The sequence below is a fragment of the Saccopteryx bilineata genome, chromosome 1 (assembly GCF_036850765.1).
Source record: "Saccopteryx bilineata isolate mSacBil1 chromosome 1, mSacBil1_pri_phased_curated, whole genome shotgun sequence".
NCBI lineage: Eukaryota > Metazoa > Chordata > Mammalia > Chiroptera > Emballonuridae > Saccopteryx > Saccopteryx bilineata.
This window is the reverse complement of record NC_089490.1, coordinates 94899708-94923374: the sequence shown is the minus strand read 5'-3', so window position 1 is coordinate 94923374 and position 23667 is coordinate 94899708. Positions and strand designations below refer to the sequence as shown.

Sequence of the window (23667 nt, the reverse complement as noted above, 5' to 3'; positions counted from 1 at the left end):
AGAGAGAGAAGGGGGGAGGAGCTGGAAGCATCAACTCCCATATGTGCCTTGACCAGGCAAGCCCAGGGTTTCGAACTGGCGACCTCAGCATTTCCAGGTCGACGCTTTATCCACTGCGCCACCACAGGTCAGGCCAGAGGTTACCACTTTAAAGCCCCAGGCTTGCTTGGTTAAGGCACACAGAAGAAGCAACTATGAATTGATGCTTTCTGATCATCCCCTCCCCACCTTCCCACCTTCCTCCTCTCCTCTCTTTAAAATCAATAAAAATAAATCTTTAAAATCAATCAATAAAAAATTTTTGAACTACAAAAAGCACAGGGAAACAGGTTGTCTAGATACGTACCTTATTTCCTGTCTTTTCTCCGAAGAAACTTAAAATAGCAAACAAAAGTTTATTTGTAGGGTTAATAAAATACATAAGAAAATGAGATCAGATAAAGAGCTAATATAACTGTTTTGAGTGTGAAATTTGGCTGTAGGTTTCCTGACAGGCACGGCAAAGATGAAAATGTAATTAGTCATGTTACAATATTAATTTTCAAGGAAAGATGAATATCCATTCATCAATGTACTAATTTGCCTACAGATATTTTCCTCCTGTCTCAAATACCATCTTGGTGTCAGGTCTAATTTTTGGACCAATCATCAAGCAAAGCACTGCCTTGGACTCATACTCACCCCCATTTCTTCTTCCCGCACCACATACTGGGCAACTTTGAATGAGCTCAAATATTCATTCATGCCCTGTAATTCTGTGTCTTCAGTCTCATCCTGGTTACGATCCAGAAGTCGTTCAATGGCCTTATCGTCATAATGGATAACACTGCTATCCTCTCCCTCTTTATTGTCTCCTCCTAAAAAGAGTCAAGAGTCCGTACCACCAAAGTCAGGTTCAGCAGCTACAGTAAAAAGAGCAAATTCCACAGCACCCTAGCTCCAAGTACCCTCTCTAAGTACCCTCTCTAAAAAGGCCAAGCCCACACCAAAACAAGTTTCTGCCTTGCTCACCTCCATCTGTGGCTTCATCCTTGAACAGTTCCTCAGTGCCAAACTTGAGGATGTCATCAAGCTCCTGTTTGGACATGGATCCAGTCTTGGAGCCCAGGCCAGGCCGAACCACTAGATGAGTCAGCATCATTTTCTTTTTTGCCACTTGAGTGATACGCTCCTCCACTGACGCACGGGTCACAAACCGATAGATCATCACCTTCTTATTCTGCCCAATACGGTGAGCTCTGCTAAAGGCCTGGAGTTGGGCACAAAACGAAGTCAGAAATTTAAGTAATTGTACTTTCCTGCTTTCACTCTTGCCTAGACTTCCACAATTATAAGCAAAATCCAGCACTAGGCAGGAGCTACAGCTTGCCTTTGTACAAAACTTCCTTTGGCACCCTTGTCCCCCAACACCACCCTCTGTATCATATTACCCAAAATAGGACCACAGATAACACGCTCTCTGGCTTACAATGAAAGACATAAAAAGAATCTATTGTTTTCCCCTGAAAACAATTAATTCAAGATGGTGGAGGCCCTGGCCGGTTGGCTCAGCGGTAGAGCGTCGGCCTGGCGTGCAGGGGACCCGGGTTCGATTCCCGGCCAGGGCACATAGGAGAGGCGCCCGTTTGCTTCTCCACCCCCTCTCCTTCCTCTCTCTCTCTCTCTTCCCCTCCCGCAGCGAGGCTCCATTGGAGCGAGGATGGCCCGGGCGCTGGGGATGGTTCCTTGGCCTCTGCCCCAGGCGCTAGAGTGGCTCTGGTAGCAGCAGAGCGACGCCCCGGAGGGGCAGAGCATCGCCCCTGGTGGGTGTGCCTGGTGGATCCCGGTCGGGCGCATGCGGGAGTCTGTCTGTCTCTCCCCGTTTCCAGCTTCAGAAAAATATAAAAAAAAAAAAAAAAAAAAAAAGATGGTGGAGTCCTCCCTTCTAGGAAGTTACTGTATACCAAGAATGCTACCTCTACTCACCTGGATGTCATTATGGGGGTTCCAATCAGAGTCATAGATAATAACTGTGTCAGCAGTGGCCAGATTGATTCCAAGGCCCCCAGCTCGAGTGGAAAGCAAGAAGCAGAACTGCTGAGCACCCGGTGCTAAGAAAGTGACCAAAAACACCATTAGAAGTGTCTCCTGAATTCCAATTAATAAATGTAGAAGAAATGTCAGAAATATAAAACCTCATGAGCCAATGCTACAGTAACAATTACAGTACACTAGGTCAATGAAAGGATACTGAATCAGTGTGAAAGTTTAAGGAGAAACAGGGTATCACCATAGCCTCCAATACCTCTCAAAATATTTACCAGTTACAATGGGAAAAAGAGGAACTTTAAGATGGAGAAACTCAGCAGACACCACCTGAACAAGTGGTCAAGGTTATTATCACCAACAATGGACATTCATATCATCAAGTCCTCCCCTCAATATAATGTACTGTAAAGCACACAGCATCCATCACTTCTTTGTATTCTTACCCAAAATGTCTAATACAATCATGAAAAAACCAACAAAGCAAACTTAAAAGAGACATTCCTTTAATAGCTGACCAGCAATCATCCAAAGTATCAATGTCATGAAAGAAAACGAAAATATAAAGAACTATCACAGATGGAAGACGCTCAACAACTTGGGTTTGGATCTTAAAATAGTAAAATGACATTGGGGGAAAAGTAGTGACATTTCAATTAAGTTCTATAGTTTAGTTAACAGTATGATATCAGTGCAACTTCCTGTTTTTGATAATTGTACTGTGGTTATAGACATTATTATTAAAGAGAAGCTGAGTAAAGAGTATTCATGAACTCTGTACTAATTTTGAAACTTTTTGTGAAGTCCAAAATACTGTTTTTTAAATTTATTTATTGATTTGAGAGAGAGGGGAAGAGTGAGGGAGAAAAAGAAACAGTTTTGTTGTTCCACTTAATTGTACATTCCTGCTTCTTTTTTTTTTTTTTTTTGCATTTTTCTGAAGCTGGAAACAGGGAGAGACAGTCAGACAGACTCCCGCATGCACCCGACCGGGATCCACCCGGCACGCCCACCATGGGGCAACGCTCTGCCCACCAGGGGGTGATGCTCTGCCCATCCTGGGCGTCGCCATGTTGCGACCAGAGCCACTCTAGCGCCTGAGGCAGAGGCCACAGAGCCATCCCCAGCGCCAGGGCCATTTTTGCTCCAATGGAGCCTTGGCTGCGGGAGGGGAAGAGAGAGACAGAGAGGAAGGCGCGGCAGAGGGGTGGAGAAGCAAATGGGTGCTTCTCCTGTGTGCCCTGGCCGGGAATCGAACCCGGGTCCTCCGCACGCTAGGCCAACGCTCTACCGCTGAGCCAACCGGCCAGGGCCATTCCTGCTTCTTGTATGTGCCCTGAACAGGGACTGAACCCACAACCTTGATGTATGGGAATGACACTGACCAACTAAACTACCCAGGTAGGGCCCCAAATTATATTTTAAAAAACAAGAGCTACTACTGCCTGACCAGGCGGTGGCGCAGTGAACAGAGCATTAGACTGGGATGCAGAGGACCCAGGTTCGAAATCCTGAGGTTGCCAGCTTGAGCGTGGGCTCACCAGCTTGAGTGAGGGGTCACTGGCTTGAGTGTTGGATCATAGACATGACCCCATGGTTGCTGGCTTGAGCCCAAAGGTCGCTTAGCTTGAAGCCCAAGGTCGCTGGCAAGGAGTCATTCGCTCTGCTGGGAGCTGGAGTGCCCCCCGCTCATCAAGGCACGTATGAGAAAGCAATCACTAAACTAAGGAGCTGCAACAAAGAACTGATGCTTCTCATCTCTTTCCCTTCCTGTCTGTCTGTCCCTATCTTCTCCTCTCTCTCTCTGTCAAAAAAAAAAAAGTTCCTGAGACAAATCTGCCACTAATTTGCAATATGCACTTGGGTAAGTCCTGGTTTTGGTTCCCTCCTGGGCCTCAAGATACAATGAGGGGGTTAAAGAAAATGTTCTTTCTAGAAAAATAAAAACTTCCAAGAAAAAAATATCCTAGGAATAGTTCAATACATTCCTCCAATCAAGACATCAAAAGATTTACTTTACCATATCAACTGACAAAGACCCAAAAGAACTATACAGAAAAGCAGATGCATAAGAACAAGCGACTGGCCCAAAGACAAAGTGAATGAGGATGCCTGGATGTAAGCTGCTCCTTCACACATACCATTGAAGCGGTCAATGGCCTCTTGACGCATGTTCCCAGTGATTCCTCCATCAATACGTTCATATTTATAGCCTTCATGTTCTAAGAAATCCTCTAGCAGGTCTAGCATCTTGGTCATCTGGAAAAGGAGCAAGTTTAATTATGGGAAAGTCAGATGATAATCCCTTCCCTCATGTCACTGATGGCTGTCTACTACTGTTCCCTAAAGCTCCAGCCCAGTTCACACAATACCTGGGAGAAGATGAGTACACGGTGCCCACCCTCCTTAAGGTTCTTGAGCATCTTCTGTAGCAGCAATAATTTCCCAGATGCTCTGATTAGGGCACTGCCATCGTACATGCCATTAGGCATCTTAGGGGCTTCCTGAGGAAAGCAGAAAGAAGAAAAAAACATTGAAAGAGCGCCCAACAGTGCAGTTCCAACCCAGAGAGAACAAGAGGTTGCACAACATACCATCGCAGCCACGGGAAATAGATATGGGTGGTTGCAGCACTTCTTAAGATCCATCACCACATTCAGCAGAGAGACTTGGTTGCCACCACCTCGAGCATTGAGTGCTTCAAAATTTCGAGTGAGGATATACTTGTAGTATTTCCTGCATGGGCAAAAGAAGAAGATAAGTCAGACTCAAGAGTCTAAAAATGACTCAAAATGCAATCCTAAGATTTGAGATCTTCCTTCCTAACATATCTCACTTTGGGACTAAGTAAACTAACAGTCACTACCACCACTATCATTTTAAGTAAAATATAACTAACTACATAAGAACCCAAAGCTCCTGCTCTCTGGCCTCAGGCATCTTCAGGCCTTGCTTGCTCTTGTCACCAGATGCCTTGAAACAGCTTGGGCAGGAATAAGAAATATTTTGCAGACTGGCCAAAATCTAACAGTATTTGCAAAATGGAGTCAGTAGTCTGTCCCTTTCGACTCACTTCTGCATAGGGCTCAGCTCCACACGTACAATCAGCTCTGTCTTGGATGGCATATTCTTGAACACATCAGCTTTGAGCCGCCGCAACATGTGAGGCCCTAGCATGTCATGCAGTTTTTTAATCTGGTCCTCCTTGGCAATATCAGCAAACTCCTCCAAGAAGCCTTCTAAATTGCTTTGAAAAAACAAAAGAAAACGTTGGAGATGTAGAAAGGAAGAAAGAAAACTGATATAAGAAACAGACAATAGAAAGATAAGAATTATGAGCCAATTATATATAAACACACTTACTGGAACCTCTCAGGAGTAAGAAAGTTGAGCAGATGAAACAGCTCTTCTAGATTGTTTTGTAATGGAGTCCCAGTCAGCAACAGCTTATGCTGGAGTGAGTAACCATTTAAGACCCGGAAGAACTGGTGAAGCAGACGGAAAGGGGTGAAATTCAATTGTAACTCCAGAACTCCAAGCTATTTTACTGTGCAACAGTTAGGTTCCCCACCCCCAACTCCGTTTCTCTTTTAAGGCCTGGCCACTAAGGGGTATCAGTGAGGAAGAAAAGCAAAGACCATTTTTCCCTTTCCCCTCGTTCAAGGTCTCCTCTCAGTAAGTAGATGGTATTAAAAACATTGGAGGCTGCCTGACCAGGCGGTGGCTCCGTGGATAGAGCATCGGACTGGGATGTGGACAACTCAGGTTCGAGACCCCGAGGTCTCCAGCTTGAGTGCGGGCTCATCTGGTTTGAGCAAAGCTCACCAGCTTGGACCCAAGGTCATTGGCTTGAGAAAGGGGTTACTCACTCTGCTGTAGCCCCACGGTCAAGGCACATATGAGAAAGCAAATCAATGAACAACTAAAGTGTCGCAAGGAAAAACTAATGATTGATGCTTCTCATCTCTCTCCCTTCCTGTCTGTCTGTCCCTGTCTGTCCCTGAATCTCTCTCTGTCTTTAAAAAAAAAACAAACCAAAAAACTAACACTGGAGGCCATAATCTTCCTCCCTTCCCCCTTACCTTAGACTGATTGTTCTTGAGCCGATGGGCTTCATCCACGATGAGGCAGGCCCAGTCAATAGAGCCCAAAATAGCCATGTCAATGGTGATCAACTCATATGATGTCAGCAGCACATGGAACTTCACAGATGCCTCTTTCTGCACAAGACGGCAACCTGGTCACCTAACATTCAACTTCTCCAGTGTCAGCAAAGCCAAGGGACTTATGGGCTTTTACTTCCTTCTAGGTGTCATCCTTTTGCCTCATCCCAGGGACCCAATCACAAGGAGGCAAACCAAACCCATAGCAACTACTTCCCCTCACGAGGGGTTTCCCTTCCACTGAGATACCTTCATGCGAGAAGCTTTCTTTCCACCACGAATGGCATTGTCTTCAAAGGAGAACTCATTCTCTCGGATGATGGCCCGGCTGTCTTTGTCACCCACGTAAGTCACCACATACATATCTGGAGCCCACATTTCAAACTCCCGCTCCCAGTTGATGATGGTAGAAAGAGGGGCACTCACTAGGAAGGGGCCTTTGGAATGACCCTTTGAAGAAGATGAAAAGAAGCAGAGTAAGGAGTAAGGGCCCATTCCACGGCAAACCCTGTGCCTACCATTACCCCCTACCCCAAGAGCTATTAGAGGACTAACATGTGCACTGCTACTCTTACCCCAACCTTCTCTACGTATGAAAACACCCTGCCCATTCCTTTCCAAAACATCATACCCGCCATTAAGAGAACTCAAAACCTTACTTCCATCAAGTCTAATTCCACCCACATTTCTGCTGATCTCAACACAAGCCATTGCCCCAGTACTGAGGCCGCATGCACCCACCACTAACCCTAACCATGGCTCCATTCTCTCAAATCTTTCTCTGTGTCTGTCTATCTTACTCAAGGTTATCAATCAGTTTTTTCTTCTTTATTCTCAGAGTGTAAGAAGAAACCATGAACACAAAATATTCCCACAAAAAAACTAACAGCCCCAGCTCTCCTACCTCCTTGTAAAGGGAATAGAGAAAGACTGCTGTCTGGACAGTCTTCCCAAGGCCCATCTCATCGGCCAAGATGGTGTCTGTGCCCTGAGCCCAGGAGAAGCGTAACCAATTCAAGCCCTCCATTTGATAGGGGTGCAGGGTTCCACCTGTGGCATCCAGGTACTCTGGCTGTCGCTCATACTTCACGGTTGGCTGAAGGATGAAATAAAGAAGTCAAAACCTGGCAAGGAATTCCCTTCCCTTCCTAACAGTGCAGTTGCCTCCTCCTCACACATTTTCACTAGATTCTCCTTGGGAGAGCCAAAAAAATTATGAGGAAGAAAATTCTCACTGGCCCTGCCTCGCCAGATGGCTCAGTTAGAGCATCGTCCCAAAGCACTGAGGTTGCCGATTTGATCCTCAGTTAGGGTACATATAGGAACAGACTGATGTTCCTGTCCTCTCTTACTCTCTCTAAAAAGCGAAACAAAATAAAAAATAAAATAAAATAATAAAAAATTTTAAAAAGGTCTCACTGGTTTTTGTAATTGTGTTTAAGGTCTCTAGGAAGCCTGACCAGGCGGTGGCGCAGTGGATAGAGCACTGGACTGGGATGCAGAAGACCCAGGTTCGAGAACCCGAGGTGGCCAGATTGAGCGCGGGCTCATCTGGTTTGAGCAAAAAGCCCACCAGCTTGAACCCAAGGTTGCTGGCTCCAGCAAGGGGTTACTCGGTCTGCTGAAGGCCTACAGTCAAGGAACATATGAGAAAACAATCAATGAACAACTAAGGTGTTGCAACGCGCAATGAAAAACTAATGATTGATGCTTCTCATCTCTCTTTGTTCCTGTCCTTGTCTATCCCTTTCTCTCTCTAAAAAAAAAAAATCTCTAGAAAGCAAGGCAACTAACAACCTATCAGGCAGATAAAGCTATTATAGTCCCAAAAATCTGAGGAAAGACACATCATAGCCTCCCCTAGCTGTTAGCCTGGCCTGTGGTGGCACAGTGGATAGATAAGGCATCCACCTGGAATGTGGAGGTTGCTAGTTCAAGACCCCAGGCTTACCCAGTCAAGGCACATATTAGAAGCAACTGTGGGTTAGTGCCTCCCATTCCTTCCTCCCCTCTGCCTTTCTCTCTCTCTCTCCCCTCTAAAAATCAATAAACTCTTTTAAAAAAAATTCTGGGCCCTGGCTGGTTGGCTCAGTGGTAGAGCATCGGCCTGGCGTGCAGGAGTCCCGGGTTCGATTCCCGGCCAGGGCACACAGGAGAAGCGCCCATCTGCTTCTCCACCCCTCCCCCTCTCCTTCCTCTCTGTTTCTCTCTTCCCCTCCTGCAGCCGAGGCTCCACTGGAGCAAAGTTTGCCAGGGCGCTGAGGATGGCTCTGTGGCCTCTGCCTCAGGCACTAGAGTGGTTCTGGTCGCAACAAAGCGACCCCCCCCATGGGCAGAGCATCGCCCCCTGGTGGACATGCCAGGCGCATGCGGGAGTCGGTCTGACTGCCTCCCCATTTCTGGCTTCGGAAAAATAAAAAAAAATTCTGCTACTTACGATTCATCAGGTAATCCTGGTGAATCCAGGTAAGTAACCCTATGCCTCATACCCTCTGGCACTCCCAAGATTCACCTTTTTAACCATAACTGTCCTCACATCTCTCTCTCTCTCTCTCTCTCATTCTCTCTCTCTCTCTCTCTCTCTCTCTCACACACACACACACACACACACACACACACACACACGGCCTGATTGGCAGTGACGCAGTGGCTAGAGCATTGACCTGGGACACTAAGGTCCTCGGTTCAAAAGCCTGAGATTGCTGGTTTGAGTGTGGGATCATCCAGCTTGAACACAGGGTTGCCAGCTTGCATCCAAGGTCACTGGCCTGAGCAAAGGGTCACTGACTCAGATGGAGCTCCCCAGTCAAGGCACCTAAAAGAAGCCATCACTAAACAACTAAAGTGATGCAACTGCAAGTTGCTTCTCATCATCTCTCCCTTCCTGTCTTTTTCTATCTCACTTAAAAAAAAAAAGGAAAAAAATTGAGCTGTGAAATAAGTTTCGTAAGACCCAGGTTCCAAATAAAACTTTGGTTGTATGGCCCTGGCCGGTTGGCTCAGTAGTAGAGCGTCGGCCTGGCGTGCAGAAGTCCCGGGTTCGATTCCCAGCCAGGGCACACAGGAGAAGCGCCCATCTGCTTCTCCACCCCTCCCCCTCTCCTTCCTCTCTGTTTCTCTCTTCCCCTCCTGCAGCCAAGGCTCCATTGGAGCAAAGATGGCCCGGGCGCTGGGGATGGCTCCTTGGCCTCTGCCCCAGGCACTAGAGTGGCTCTGGTCGCAACAGAGCGACGCCTCGGAGGGGCAGAGCATCGCCCCCTGGTGGGCGTGCAGGATGGATCCCGGTCCGGCGCATGAGAGAGTCTGTCTGACTGTCTCTCCACGTTTCTAGCTTCAGAAAAAAAAACACAAAAAAAAACTTTGGTTGTATGACCTGCCCCCACCCTTAGTAACACTTCTTTCATCATATAAAACTCTAGCGTCCTATGCTTTTATTTTTCTGATAGTGAAAAGAGAAACCAGCAATCCTAGCATTTCCTCTGATTTATAGAGATGCAGAGAGCAAACAGACTTCATGAAGCATTCTCAGCTACAAAGTTATTACCTGCACCAGTGCTAGACTGGAGAACACAGGATACACTGTTCTACAGAGTAACTTGTGTCTTGCCTCTTCTGCCACAACTTACATCAACTGTTGGAGTTTCAGGAGGCCTCTCCAACTTTCTCAGCTTCACCTTCTTGAGCTTCTTGCCTGGTCGTCCTTCTTCACCCCTCATTAACTCCCTGAAAAAGACAGTATCACACAGCTATCCAGCATGCTTCTCAATAAGAAGCAGTTCTGCTTCTCACCAAAGTCACTCACCTGTGATTCCAATAGCTCTGCTTAAACAGGTCATAGTCCTGTATTTCCACATCTTCACTCTCCCAGGATGCCTGATCATAGGGCAAGTCCCGCCACTTGATCAAGTAGTGGACATGGCCCTTCTTGTCCACACTGCAAGGTTAAGGAAAGAAAACCCTCAGAGCTAGAAAGCTACCCTCCCCTCCTCCTAAATCAGTCTTGCTCTCAAAAACTGCCAGTAGCAGCCTGACCAGGTGGTGGCGCAGTGGATAGAGCGTTGGACTGGGATGCCGAGGACCCAGGTTCGAGACCCCGAGGTCGCCAGCTTGAGCGCAGGCTCATCTGGTTTGAGCAAAAGCTCACCAGCTTGGACCCAAAGTCGCTGGCTCGAGCAAGGGGTTACTCGGTGTGCTGAAGGCTCACGGTCAAGGCACATATGAGAAGGCAATCAATGAACTAAGGTGTCGCAATGCACAATGAAAAACTAACGATTGATGCTTCTCATCTCTCTCGGTTCCTGTCTGTCCCTGTCTATCCCTTTCTCTGACTGTCTCTCTGTCTCTGTAAAATAAATAAATAAAAAATAACAACATAGAATGTGTGTCTCTTCCTAGTTTAAGTACTAGTGACATCCATTTTCATAATCCCTTTGGCAGTAGTCTTCCAGTGCATATGCTGCCTACCCCTCCGAATGCCCAAGACAAGCACAATCTGGCCCAGCTCCACTGGTACCTGTGGTTGAGAATTCGGTGGATCATCATCCACTCAGGTTTTATCCCATAGCGATAGAAGCGTTCCTCCATCTCTGCAAATTTAGGGTCCTTGTTCTTTCGCTTTCGACTCTTCTCTTCATCACCACCAAAATCCCCAGAAGGTGGCTCATCCATATCATTCTTCCGCTGATAATTTCGGAACATCACTTGACAGTGCAGCTCCAACTGCAAGCAGAAAGAGAAATAAGCCACCCAGGAGCTGCAGACTCTCCATCCATTCACAAGACTGTGTTCTCACTACCCTCTGTGGGGGTCACAGCAAGATGTGCTGTAACCCCCACATCCTGAGCCTATCCAGGCTTACCTGCAGTTCAGATACCCAGGAGCAGTGCCAGTAAGACATGCCTTGCCATTTCACAAAGAACTGCCGCTCTGGCCGCCCCTCCAAGGGCTTGGGAGACGGGGTATTGGGATCAGCATCTGGAGGCCGGGGCACTGGTGTGGGAGATGGTGGCTGACCCCACTTCCAGATTAGGATCTTCTGGACTTTGCCCTTAAGAGCGGGACACTGAAACAAAAGGAAATGATCCAACACCAAATCATTACCATGGAGAAAAGACAGGACAGCCTACAGCCTCAACCTTATCCAAAAATTAAAACCTCACTGCAAGTAAGATCTAATCGCAGGACTCTTCTAGGGAGAGAATAATAGAATTCCCTCTCCATTTCTGGACTGCATCCAGGACTTGTGTGACATGATCACTCCTACCTGCTTAACAGAGTTAATAGCTAGACTTCAACAATAACCCAGAACAAGGAATCATAGAAAACCCACAGACCTAGAGCCCAGAATTCCTCTCTTAAGCAATCCGAAGCAGTAAGTGACACTTTAAAATTTTTTTAGAATTTACTGGTTTGAGATAGAGAGAGAAAGGGGAGGGCAAGAGAGGGAGGGGGAAAGATGGAAGAAGGGCGAGAGGTGGGGAGGGAGGGAGAGAGAGGAAGAGGGAGGGAGAGAAGGGAGATGGAGAGATGGAGGGAGGGAGAAAGAGGGAGAGAGGGAAATATGGATTTCTTGTTTCATTTATTTATGCATTCATTGGTTGATTCTTATATGTGCCCTAATGGGGTATTGAACCCACAACCTTGACATGTAACGATAATGCTCTAACCAATTGAGCTACACAGCCAGGGAGTAAGACCTTTTAAACCACTCTAAACTACCAAGACCTCCAAGACTGGGTGGCAAGACAGGGATGAATGTGCTGTCTTGAACATGTCTAGAACACTGCTCCACTCCGAGAGAGCTGGTGAAGCATTCCCTGCTCTGTTCAAAGTCAGTCATACATTCTCACAGAACAAAGATATCCTAAGACTACACCAAGAAGGAAAATGACTTTCTCAGGGATAAAAGGTCTATAGTTCTCCAACAACCTCTCCTGCACCTCTCAGCCTTCCGATGCCCACGCATAAAAGGAATAAACCCTTCCCACATCCCTCACTCTGGTTGGGGTCAGTCGCTCACCGTACAACGGGGACAGAGCCACTCGCCATTGGGGATCTCTGGAAGTGGGGGGTTCAGGCAGTGGATATGGTAGGAAGAAGGACAGGTGTCACAGCAGAGTAGCTCCCCACCATCCTTGCAGACACGACAGAATTCCATGTGGTGGTCATCTTCTTCTTCAGGGTCTCCCCCAACCTCTTCCAGGATTTCCTCACCCTCTGAATTGTCCTCTTTAGCCTCCCACTGAATGCCTTCCTTTTCCTGCAGTAAAGAAACACAGAGTCAGGTTATTACCACCCCACCCCACCCCGAGGATGGCCCACACCATCATTCCACTGAATGCTTCCCAAAGCCCACACCAGCAATACCACCATTACTCCCACCCACGGCCAGAAGAACTTTATCAGCCCACCCTTTCCCTCAAAGGTCCCAAAGGGCCACAGTGGCCGGGTACTCACACAGTGTGGGCAGCTCCACTTGCCCTCAGGGGCCTTCTCCATATCTGGATCCAGGCAGACCATGTGGTAAGCTCGGGGACAGGTATCACACAGGATGATCTCACCGCCTTGCTGGCACACCTCGCAATAGTCCTGGTGGTCTGTCTCATAACCATCCATAGCAGTCACCTCCTCCTCGCCTGGGCAAGGAAGAGGGAAAGCCCAGTTATTAGAAAAAAACTACCTCCCCCTCCCCCAACCCCCTACCCTAAAAATTACCTATCTCCTTAAGGAGATTCTTTCCCAGTTATTCCCACCCCATCCAATCACAGATTCAGAAAAGAAACACACCTTTCTTTTTCTTTTTAGTGGTTCGAAGTTTCTTACGGCTGCGACTACTACGGCTGGTGGAACCATCAGAAACAGAATAGCTATTGATACTGGCATCATCGAAGTCAGATTCTACATCTAAGTCGTCATCCTCACTCTGGAAGAATGGAAAGAAATATGGTTAAAGGTTCAAGCCAAGAGAAAAGAGATTGGTAGAGAAAGAATCCCTCTCTTACTAGGAGCACTAGAATCCCAGCAGGACTGTTGTACATGGAGCCTAGTCATCTGTTCTGTGGCCCACTCCCGATATCTTACGCGCCTACTGTAAAAGCTAGAGCCTGACATAAGGTAGCATCTTTTCTATTAGATACGGCACCCTCCCCAAAGGGATGGGCTGGGCTCTCACCGAGGATCTCTTACGCTTAGAACCAAAACCTCCCAGCTTGATTTTCAGAGGAGCCACTTTCTTGGGTTTAGGCTTCTTGGCATCAGGTATACGAGGGCTGCCCTTGGGCTTCCTCCGAGCATTGGGACCTAAAATCAGAGGGAGAGCAAGTAAAATCAAACAATCCAAATATAAACCACAGGGCAGAAGATGAAGAAAATACAATTTTCTCCACCTAAGCTGGCTTTCACAAATTTGCTTCCTAAATCCAAGATTATTTACTCTCTCCTAACTTCTTTTTATTTACTTTTTTTTTAATTTATTTTTTACAGACACAGAGAGTGAGTCAGAGAGAGGGATACACAGGGACAGACAGACAGACAGGAACGGAGAGAGATGAGAAGCATCAATCATTAGTTTTTTGTTTTGTTTTGTTTTGTTTTTAATATATATTTTTTTATTTATTCATTATAGCAAGGGGAGAGAGAGTGAGAGAGAGAAGGGGGGAGGAGCAGGAAGCATTCAACTCCCATATGTGCCTTGACCAGGCAAGCCCAGGGTTTTGAACCGGCAACCTCAGCGTTTCCAGATTGATGCTTTATCCACTGCGCCACCACAGGTCAGGCCAATCATTAGTTTTTCATTGCAACACCTTAGTTGTTCATTGATTGCCTTCTCATATGTGCCTTGACTGGGGGGCTACAGCAGACCGAGCGACCCCGTGCTCGAGCCAGCGGCCTTGGGTCCAAGCTGGTGAGCTTTTGCTCAAACCAGATGAGCCCACGCTCAAGCTGGCGACCTCGGGGTCTCGAACCTGGGTCCTCCGCGTCCCAGTCCGACGCTCTATCCACTGCGCCACCGCCTGGTCAGGCCTCCCTCCTAACTTCTATCTCTGGGCTGACAGCATTTCTTTTTTTTTTTTTTTTTTTCATTTTTCTGAAGCTGGAAACAGGGAGAGACAGTCAGACAGACTCCCGCATGCGCCCAACCGGGATCCACCCGGCACGCCCACCAGGGGCGGTGCTCTGCCCCCCAGGGGGCGATGCTCTGCCCATCCTGGGCGTCGCCATATTGCGACCAGAGCCACTCTAGCGCCTGAGGCAGAGGCCACAGAGCCATGCCCAGCGCCTGGGCCATCTTTGCTCCAATGGAGCCTTGGCTGCGGGAGGGGAAGAGAGAGACAGTGAGGAAAGCGCGGCGGAGGGGTGGAGAAGCAAATGGACGCTTCTCCTATCTGCCCTGGCCGGGAATCGAACCCGGGTCCTCCGCACGCTAGGCCGATGCTCTACCGCTGAGCCAACCGGCCAGGGCTGGGCTGACAGCATTTCCATGCTTTATCTTCGCCATCCTAAGCCACACTAGTCACCCCTCCCATCAAGTCTCACTTTACCTTTGCCCTCCTTGGTCTTGGCCTTGCGGATAGGCACCTCCACAGGGGGAGGAGGTGGTGCAACTTCAGTGGCTGTCACCATGCTCTCCACCACAGCCACTGCTGCTGCTGCTGCTGCCGCCACAGAAGCCCCAGAACTGCCTTTGAAGGGGTTGTTGGTGCTGAACTCCCGCCACTTCGCACCCAAAACCATCATCATCTTGGAGACAGCAATCTTGGGGTTTTTGGCAGCAATGAGGGGTCTGATGGAGAAATGGGTGAGAAAGAAAAAAGCAAAAAGTTTAAGAATAAGAGAGGGAAAGAGAAGTGAAATAGGATTACAGAAGCCCTCTCCTTGCCCTCAAGACCCTCCTGGTTTACCGGACAAACTGGCTGAAGGCCTTGTAGTTGGTAAGCGTGCGATAATCCTCCTCTGAGAACACATGGTCAATGTCTTCCATGCCCCAGTCTTCCAGAAGCTGAGCAGATGACTTAGGCTCCTGCAGAGAGAGCAAGGTCAAAGACCTGATCCTTAATGCCTACACCTGCTAAGGGAATTGAGATGAAACTAAGGCTTACAAGACCAAAGGAAGAGAGCAAAGAGGAAATCATTAGAATAGGTGGGGAGAAAATGTTCTAACGAGCTGTAGAGTGTCTGAGAAACAAAGGACAAATGTTAACAAACAGTACTGAGAAGAGGATGGAGATCCAGGTACCTTTGAATCATCATCATCATCATCTTCCTCTTCTTCCTCCTTCCGCTTGGATTTGCTCTTCTTTTCTTTCTTAGGTCCAAGCTTCTTTTTCTTCTTCTTGCCAGGGGTATAGTCACTACCCTCACTGTCTGAGCGCAGAGCCACCTCTTCCTCTTCCTCCACAAACTCTGGCCCCTCCCCAGAGCTGTCCCCCAGCTGCCGGCATAAGAGCATACGCTGGAGCAGGGAAGGGGGGAGAGGGAGACAGACACACACATGCTACACACATGCTCACCTCAGGACAGCCCTAAGGCTTGTCCCCAGGACCTGGCCCACCACTCCACAGGGTGAAACAGAGCCCCAACCCTCCACACCTTTTCAGAGCTCCTCCTTTCTTCCTATTACTCCCCATAGCGTCTACTTATCCACTCACCTCCTTTTTTTGGCGTTTACTCTTAGGAATTTTAGGGTCCCGAGGTTTCTTAGGTTTTTTCTTCTTCTTGAGCTTTGGAGTCTCTGCTTCTGACAAATCCTCGTCTGGGTCCTCCTCGTTTTCTACATGTATTTAGCAAAGAGAGAAAGACAGGAAAAGATCAATAGCAAAAGGTTAGAGCCTTATTCAGAAGATTTAGAAGTTATTCCCCCACCTCTTGTCCCAGATTCCACTGAAGAGACTGCTATACTCTCCACAGAAGGAAGCTGAAACTCAGGACAAAAAGAGACAAAGAGAGAGCTGTATAGACCCAAAATAGGCCTGCCAGGCCAGGCCAGACCAGACCCACTGCGGGCAGCTGTCCAGACCCCTGCCTCCTCTCCTTCATTCCTAATACGAGTCTTCTATATGCTCTCTCCAATACAGCTAAATCAAGCTGCTTAGAGTTAACCAAATAATAGAAATAGATCCAGTCCTCCTGTAACTAGCCACCAAATATTCCATAAATCAGGGAATAAGAATGAAAGATTCCACCCAGATAGTAAAAACTATGGCATACACCTCACCATATTCTCAGAATAGTATCAGTTCAGGGGTCCCAGAAACCACACCTTCACCTACCATTTTCGGTGATTCCAGCTCAAAAGAGCCAGAACCTGCAAGTCCTAGGTTCTGTTGCCAGCCTAATCCCAAACATAATTTCATTTTCCCATCTCCAGCTTTACTGTTCCTTCCCAGCTTCTCCTGGGTCAGTAGCCTCTTCTCCCCAGGGGCCCAAATCAGCCCAGCTGTCACCATCTCCTCCACCCACCCCCCCCCATCCTCCTCCCATCTGGCTCCACCTCCTCCCCTGGCTGGGAGCACACACAAAGCCTGGGGTAATACTGAGAGCTCCTGGGCAGGGATAGGTGGGAAGGGGCACAAAGGGGGAGGAGAAGGCCAGGAGGCAGCTTCCTTTGTAACAGACATTCACACCAGCACACCAGCTCCCTCCTCTCTCCCTCCTTTCTCCTTCTTCCCAAGCCACCCCCGCCCAAGGAGGGGGGGTAGTGGAGAAGGGAGTGGAGAGAAGGAGGGAGTGCCTCACCCACTGAGGAGAGGGAAAATGGCTCCTGACCGCAGAAGCCAGCCCAGGGCACCCAGCTGCCAACATAGGACAGACAGGAAGTGGCAGGGGAGGGGGAGGGGGTTGAGAGAGGTAACTGGGGAAAGACTACCCTCATAGAAGACTTCCCAAATTATTACCTGGCCCCAGGTCAAAATGCCACCTCTCCTAACACCTCCTTTGGGATGACACAGTTCTCAAGAGGCCACCCCAACATACAAGGCAAGGAAACCCAAGACAAACATGAAGGTAATACTATGAGAGGGACTAGGTTACTACCTCAATCATAGTTATTCTTCCAATCTTCAGAACTAAGATTTTTTTGTGACAGAGACAGAGAAAGTCAGAGAGAGGAACAGATAGGGACAGACAGACAGAAAGGGAAAGAGATGAGAAGCATCAATTCTTCATTGTGGCACCTTAGTTGTTCACTGATTACTCTCTCATGTGCCTTAACTAGGGGGTTACAGCAGACAGAGTGATCCCTTGCTCAGGCCAGTAATCTTGGGCTCAAGCTGCTGAGCCTTGCTCAAACCAGATAACCCCGTGCTCAAGCTGCGACCTCAAGGTTTCGACCTGGGTTCTCTGCATCCCAGTCCAATGCTCGATCCTCTGCGCCACCGCCTGGTCAGGCCAGAACTAAGATTTAACAGAGGCTCACTGGAACTGTGGTCAAAGCATACAACTTTCTCCTCAAATTTTTGATACCAAAGTAATTTACAATGAGGAACTCTGAAACTCAGTTTCCTCGTCACCCCCACCCAGAGTCCAGGCCATAAATCCTAAACCACTTCTTGCCACCTACCAACACTTGGGAGTCATGTCCACATCAAGAAAAAGGAGTAGCACCTACAGAGTGGTGAACAATATGCTTCCTTCAACCCTACACATGCTCTTAGCTCCTGACCCCCCAGAACTAGCCCTATAACGCTCTGGCTCCGCCCTTCCCGAGCAAGGCAGATACTAGGGAACATGAGACATTAGGCTGGACAAAGCACCATCAGCCTCCCCCCACTCAGCCCAGGATCAGGCCAGGCACAAGAAAGCCCCTCCCATTCCCTTGGGAATGGAACACCAGTCTGGATCTCACCAGACTCATTTTCTTTAAGGGCTTCTTCCCAGCAATCACTGTGTCCCCACCCCAACCCCACTTCAAGCAGCTACATCTCTGGAGTTTTCCTGTTCACCTCTATACATGCTAGAGTAGAGATAAGTACAAACCCATAGAGACAGAGAAGATACCCTCCCCTCCACATTAAGACCCCCAAACTTCTCAGACAGATAAGGTACTGACATGGCAAACAGCAGACTGGCTGAGATATAGAGGAGAATTTGGGAAAGGGGTAGGAATAAGGTGTGGCGAGTGGGAAAACTAGGTCATGCTACAGCTTGGGGCAGAGTTCACCTAGGGAGCCTGCACAGCTCCCAACAGACATGAGGGCAGCCCAAAACCAAGGGGGCAGTGGAAAGCCAAGATGTGCAACCAACATTGGCTGGACGGCACTACTATTTCTCATGCCTCTCACAGAAAGGATGGGATCACCTTATCACAACTATCACTCCACCACCACCCTGGGCAACAGCACAGAAACCTGCCACCTGGCCCTGCACAGTAAGGAGACACAAGCTAAGTTTCTTATCCCAAAAGCTGAAGACTCAGTAACTGAGGTCTCTTAAGTGGCCTCAGGTTAAAGTGAAGACTTCCAACTTAGAAAATGTCAAATGTGAAAACATCTCTCTCCGGGACCACCTCAACTTGCCACTAGAGCTGAAGAGAGAGAATACAGAAGTTAAAGATGTGTCATGGGAAACTGAAACAGGACCAGCAGGCTCCAGAACGAAAAGAAAAATAAAAGTGAAGAAAATGAAGAAATGGCATGTAGAAATCAAATAAAACTAGGAAAAAAGGTCAATGAAACAAGTAGGTGACTTAGCTGGGGGCTCTGAAGGAGACACAGAAAAGAGAAAAATCCACTTAAAAGCATGACATCAAAGAAAAAAAGCATGACATCAATCATCATTTGGGGGTAGACAGGGCTACACCAATAAGGCAGGGTAGTTATAACCATACAGGTTTGGCCAGTTCAAGGAGCCACCCCAAAACAGATAGCACAACCCCCAATACACCTACACAAACACTTCACACAATCAGCCCAAACTCCAGGCTATCCGCACAGAGACAGAAACCTCTAGGGGAAAAAAGCCAGGATTATGTCCACTTGCCTGGGCAGGAGGAGTGGCCAGAGTGCCACCTCCATTCTTTTACACCTCCCAATATACATTTAGGCTATTACATTTGATTCCCCAGCCCCCATCATTCCCGCAGCTCAAACGTTTCAGCAATCTGCCTGGCTAAAAAGCGCTCTAGATCCCAGCTAAGGAGCGCAATTCAAACTTGACACAGTTGAAACCACAGAAAGCCGGTAACTGATCAGAAGCTGAAAATAATCAGAGTAACCAACACTCCCTCTTTCCTTTTCATAGCAGCAGCCACAGGATCCTAACTAGCCTAGATGCCCAGCTGGTCTCATCAAAAGGCAATCCTCAACCCCCTCCCCACCACCGCACAGCCTCCAGGGGTCCCAGCTATAGCTGCATTCCTCCAAAGACCCACACTCGGTAATGCATGCCAGCCCAGAGAGCTCCCTCAACTGGGAACTGCATAGCATTCCTAAAGACAGACAGTGCAGCAAGCTTGCATCTCGGTCCACGGAGCCCAGGAGGCACATGGCTGCCACCCCCCTCCCACAAGAGCTCCGCAAAAGGGAACCACTCCCTTCAGATGCCCTCTATCTCAAGCTCTGCACAGAGAGAGAGAGAGAAACTAAGCCCTATCTCACCGAAATCACTAGGGAGGGCCCAAATGCCCCTTTCCTGCCCTGGGCCCTTAGGGAAGATGTTACCTGGGTGGGGTGGGGGCAGGCTGTTGTTCAAAAGTGCATCCATATCCTCTTCCTCGCTGCCTGCCGAGCAGGGGGACGGGGAGCCCAGGCCCGACGCCATCCCCTTCCGCTCCCGGCCAGGGAATTGGCCCAGCTGCTCCTGCCTGCGGCCTGGGGCCCTCTACACTGGCCCGAGTCACTGTGCGGGGGAGGGGGGAAGAGAGAGAGAACAGTCAGTGACGCGCACTGTCCCCCTCCCCCACCCCCACCCGCTCTTTCCGCCCACCACCACCACCACCGGCCCACTCAGGCTGAACTTAGTTCCACACTCCTTGGGGGCAGCCAGGAGGCCAGCTCCCCCACAGGAGACCCCAAGAAAAGAGGCAGCGACGCCCCCGAGGGCAGACTGGTGCAGGCGTGGGGAGGGGGGAAAGCCAGGCTGGACCGAGCGGGGTGTGACGGGGGGGGGGGGAGGAGGGTCCGAGTGGCCGCGGCGCGGGGGGGCCGGAGGAGGCGACTGGCGGCGAAGCGCTTGGGGACACAAGGTCACTTGGGGGTGGGGGCGCCTCCCTGCGTCTGGGGAGGGGCCAGTCCCTAGACTGGGCAGATCTCCAAAGACTGTCCTCTGGGACAACTCAGGTTCTCCAGAGGAGCAGCGGGTACAAGGGGGCGTGGAGGTTCGGACGCTCTGGGGGGCTGCAGGAAGGGGCTTGGGGGCCTGAAAGCTCCTACTGGGCAGGGGGTCGGGCCACGTGTCCCCGGGGGCAAGTGAGCAGAGGGCCAGGGTGCGGGCGCCGGGCATTGTGGGAGACCATGCCCGAGGTGGGAGTAGCGGGGAGCCAGACTCTTGCCGGGTTGGAGCGGGGGGAGGGGTGTGGCGCCCTGCAGGGGAGGAGGAGGAAGGGTCGGCTCCTCCGGGCAGGGGGCGGTCTGAGGGTCTAGGGAACCCTGAAGAACCGGCGAGTGGAGAGATGACTCTCGGGGCTGGCCGGGCTGAAAGGGCTGTCTTTTCGGGAACCCCGCGCTCTCCTCACCCCAGAGCCGCCGCAGGTCTCGCAGGGTCCGGCCCGGTGTCACTCCCGCTCCGACTCCTCCTCGCCGCGGCCAAAGGGGGGAAAATGGCTCCGGCTCCGGCGTCGCCTCTTAAAGGGCCCGAAACACCGGCCGGGAAATCCCACCGCACAGGCCCCGCCCCCCCGGACAGCCCATAATAACCTTAACCAACTCCAACCCCCCCCTCCACTACCACCACCTTCCTCCCTAGATCTCCCGGGCAACCCCCGCCCCCTCGTCGCTCAGGCAACCATTGGCCACGCCCCCTTCAAGCGCGCGCGTGTCACCCGGGCAACCACCCACCTCCTGGCCATCCCATAATACACTCGGACACCTTCCCCCACACCCCCCCCACACACACACATACTCCATACACAGATAGATATACTAGAGCTGTTGACATCTCATAATATTACAGACCTTTTGCAACTAACCCTCCCTCCCACATCCCATAATAACCATGCTTTGCCAACTTCTTCACTGTTGGCCCTAATGCTAACATCCCATAATAATTCGTCACCTTTCCCTCCCCATGGCCATCCCATAATAAGCACCCCGCCTGGCACTTCAGCCTCACATCCCATAATACTCATCCCCAGCCCCCACAGACATCCCATAATAACCACTTTTCATCCACCCTCAGTTTGATATCCCATAATAGTCAGAAACTCACCCCCCACACTACAACAACGGACACTTCGGCCTCCTCCCACGCATATCCCGTAATAATCAGTTTCCCACTTTTTATACTGACATCCCATAATAACCAACCCCTTGGAGCTGCCCTGAACCCCTGCAGGCTAGGGTCTAGAAAGATCTTCACACCACCACCTTCAGCCTTTGCACACTCATTCCAGCTACACAGCCCATAATAAGCACTATAACCTACCAGAGAAATGTTCCATAATGATCAGCCACCCTTCTGTCACTCTACAGGTGGGTATCTAATCTCCTTGCCTTTAGCACTGAAAAGATATCCCATAATTTTTACTCCTGCACCCATACCCTGACATCCCATAATAATTGAAAGGAGTCCATGGTCAACCAAACAAACCATAATACTCCCAGCACATCCCATGATGCTTCATCTCCACTCCACCACCCCATACCTTTCCAGCCAGGCATCCCATAATATTCATATTCATACCTCCCCTATCTCTAGATGCTGTCAGTGTATCTAGCACTTAGAGCAGCCAGGGTAAAGTAGGTTGCCCACATTGCCCTGTCCCCACCTCAACTTGTACACACCTTCATCCCTTTCTGGGCCAAAGCAGTATCCTGCCATAAATAAAGCCTCTTAATGTCTAGGATAGACCCTAGTTTCCCTCATCCATCATTTACAGACCAACCAAATACCCAAATACCATGCTGGCCACATAAGCTATTTACATAGAGTTTAATTCACCCTAGAGCATCCCATAATAAGTATAACTTGGCATTAAAGACTATTTCTCAACATTGCAGCAGTCTTCTCCCCACTCACCCTACCTCCTCAGGTACTCCATTCATCAACACCTCTAGGCCACTCCATGGATGAATATGCCCTCATGATATGAACTGAGAATCCTACTACTGTATATACACACCAAGAGACAAGACCTATTCTCCTTCTACTCACTTCTACTCAGTTCATTTAACCAATGTTGACAGAGTACCTAGCAAGGCACAGAGCTGGGCACCATGGAAAATGCAAGGACCATAGGTACCTCCTTCCAAGAATCATAAACAACCAGATAAGCTATGAGTCCAGATAGACTATCTGGTGCCAAGGTAGAACAAATGAGTATTAGTTACCAGTTTTCTGTTACAGACAATAAAATAAATCCCAAATGGTCTCAAGAGAGATCACATCTCAGTAGAGATTCTTGCTGGTCATTCTACCTTTTACAAAACTGGTGGATGGTCAAGATAATCTGTTCCCTACATGCTAAGGGATTTTGATTGGAAAGTGTTCACCCATCCAGCATTTCTAATACTAAAATTCTGTAATATCATCACATGCTTCCTTCTTGAGTGACTCGTCAATGTGCCAGAATCATTATCCTCATTCTTGAACAAAAAATTCTGCTTTTCTTCAATGTCTCATGTTTTTCAGCCACTTTCTCATTTTGTATCCTGAAGTGTCATACATGCAATTGCCCCCATCCTCATATTATTGAGGCCTCATTCTTCATCTTCCCAAAAACCCTTTGTTGTATAAAATTCACCATCTTTCCTCCCAAGTGTACAAGTCAACATTTCAGGATGCCTTTGTTCTTTTAAAAAAAAATTTATTTGTTGATTTTAGGAACAGAGGAAAGGAGAGAAAAAGAGAGAAACATCGGTTTGTTGCTCCACCTACCCACGTATCCACTGGTTGGCTCCTGTATGTGTCCTGACCAGGGATCAAACCCACAACCCTGGCACATTGGGATGATGCTCCAACCAACTGAGCTACCTGGCCAGGGCCTGCAGGATGCCTTCTTCATCAATTAGGCCACAAGGTAGTCTTCCAAAATATCCATCCCCTTCCCTAACTGCCTTACCCTGCAGCCATCCTGGCGATCCAGCCTGAGAAAGCTGGAGAGCCCAATTGTAAAATCCTTTGGCACTCAGCCTGACCTGTGGTGGCGCAGTGGATAAAGCGTTGACCTGGAACGCTGAGGTCGCTGGTTCAAAACCTGGGCTTACCTGGTCAAGGCACATATGGGAGTTGATGCTTCCTGCTCCTCCCTCCCCCTTCTCTCTCTCACTCTCTCTCCTCTCTAAAAAATTAATAAAAGAAAAATTTTAAAAATCCTTTGGCACTCAGA

General features: G+C 48.9%; 1 protein-coding gene across 8 annotated transcripts in view; it reads right to left on the bottom strand.

Moving 5' to 3' along the window:
• CHD4 (chromodomain helicase DNA binding protein 4) overlaps positions 1–20994 on the bottom strand; it is a 39663-nt gene extending 18669 nt beyond the window's left edge. For 3 of the 8 annotated variants that reach the window (XM_066260940.1, XM_066260949.1, XM_066260977.1), the window contains exons 1-25: positions 20857–20994; positions 19844–20021; positions 15836–15957; positions 15424–15639; positions 15089–15207; positions 14729–14970; positions 13360–13487; positions 12975–13110; positions 12645–12823; positions 12208–12447; positions 11047–11250; positions 10702–10907; positions 9991–10122; positions 9815–9911; positions 7093–7284; positions 6438–6638; positions 6108–6245; positions 5389–5510; positions 5099–5272; positions 4620–4761; positions 4398–4529; positions 4167–4284; positions 1966–2090; positions 1012–1249; positions 682–857 (exon numbers count right to left, since the gene is read on the bottom strand). In XM_066260940.1, coding sequence (XP_066117037.1) covers positions 682–857; positions 1012–1249; positions 1966–2090; positions 4167–4284; positions 4398–4529; positions 4620–4761; positions 5099–5272; positions 5389–5510; positions 6108–6245; positions 6438–6638; positions 7093–7284; positions 9815–9911; positions 9991–10122; positions 10702–10907; positions 11047–11250; positions 12208–12447; positions 12645–12823; positions 12975–13110; positions 13360–13487; positions 14729–14970; positions 15089–15207; positions 15424–15639; positions 15836–15957; positions 19844–19943 — 3879 coding nt within the window. In that variant the 5' untranslated portion in view covers positions 19944–20021; positions 20857–20994. The remainder of the gene's footprint in view (positions 1–681; positions 858–1011; positions 1250–1965; positions 2091–4166; positions 4285–4397; positions 4530–4619; positions 4762–5098; positions 5273–5388; positions 5511–6107; positions 6246–6437; positions 6639–7092; positions 7285–9814; positions 9912–9990; positions 10123–10701; positions 10908–11046; positions 11251–12207; positions 12448–12644; positions 12824–12974; positions 13111–13359; positions 13488–14728; positions 14971–15088; positions 15208–15423; positions 15640–15835; positions 15958–19843; positions 20022–20856) is intronic. The other 5 variants (XM_066260959.1, XM_066260968.1, XM_066261007.1 and 2 more) reach the window with 4 other exon arrangements.
• Positions 20995–23667: the final 2673 nt, after the last annotated feature.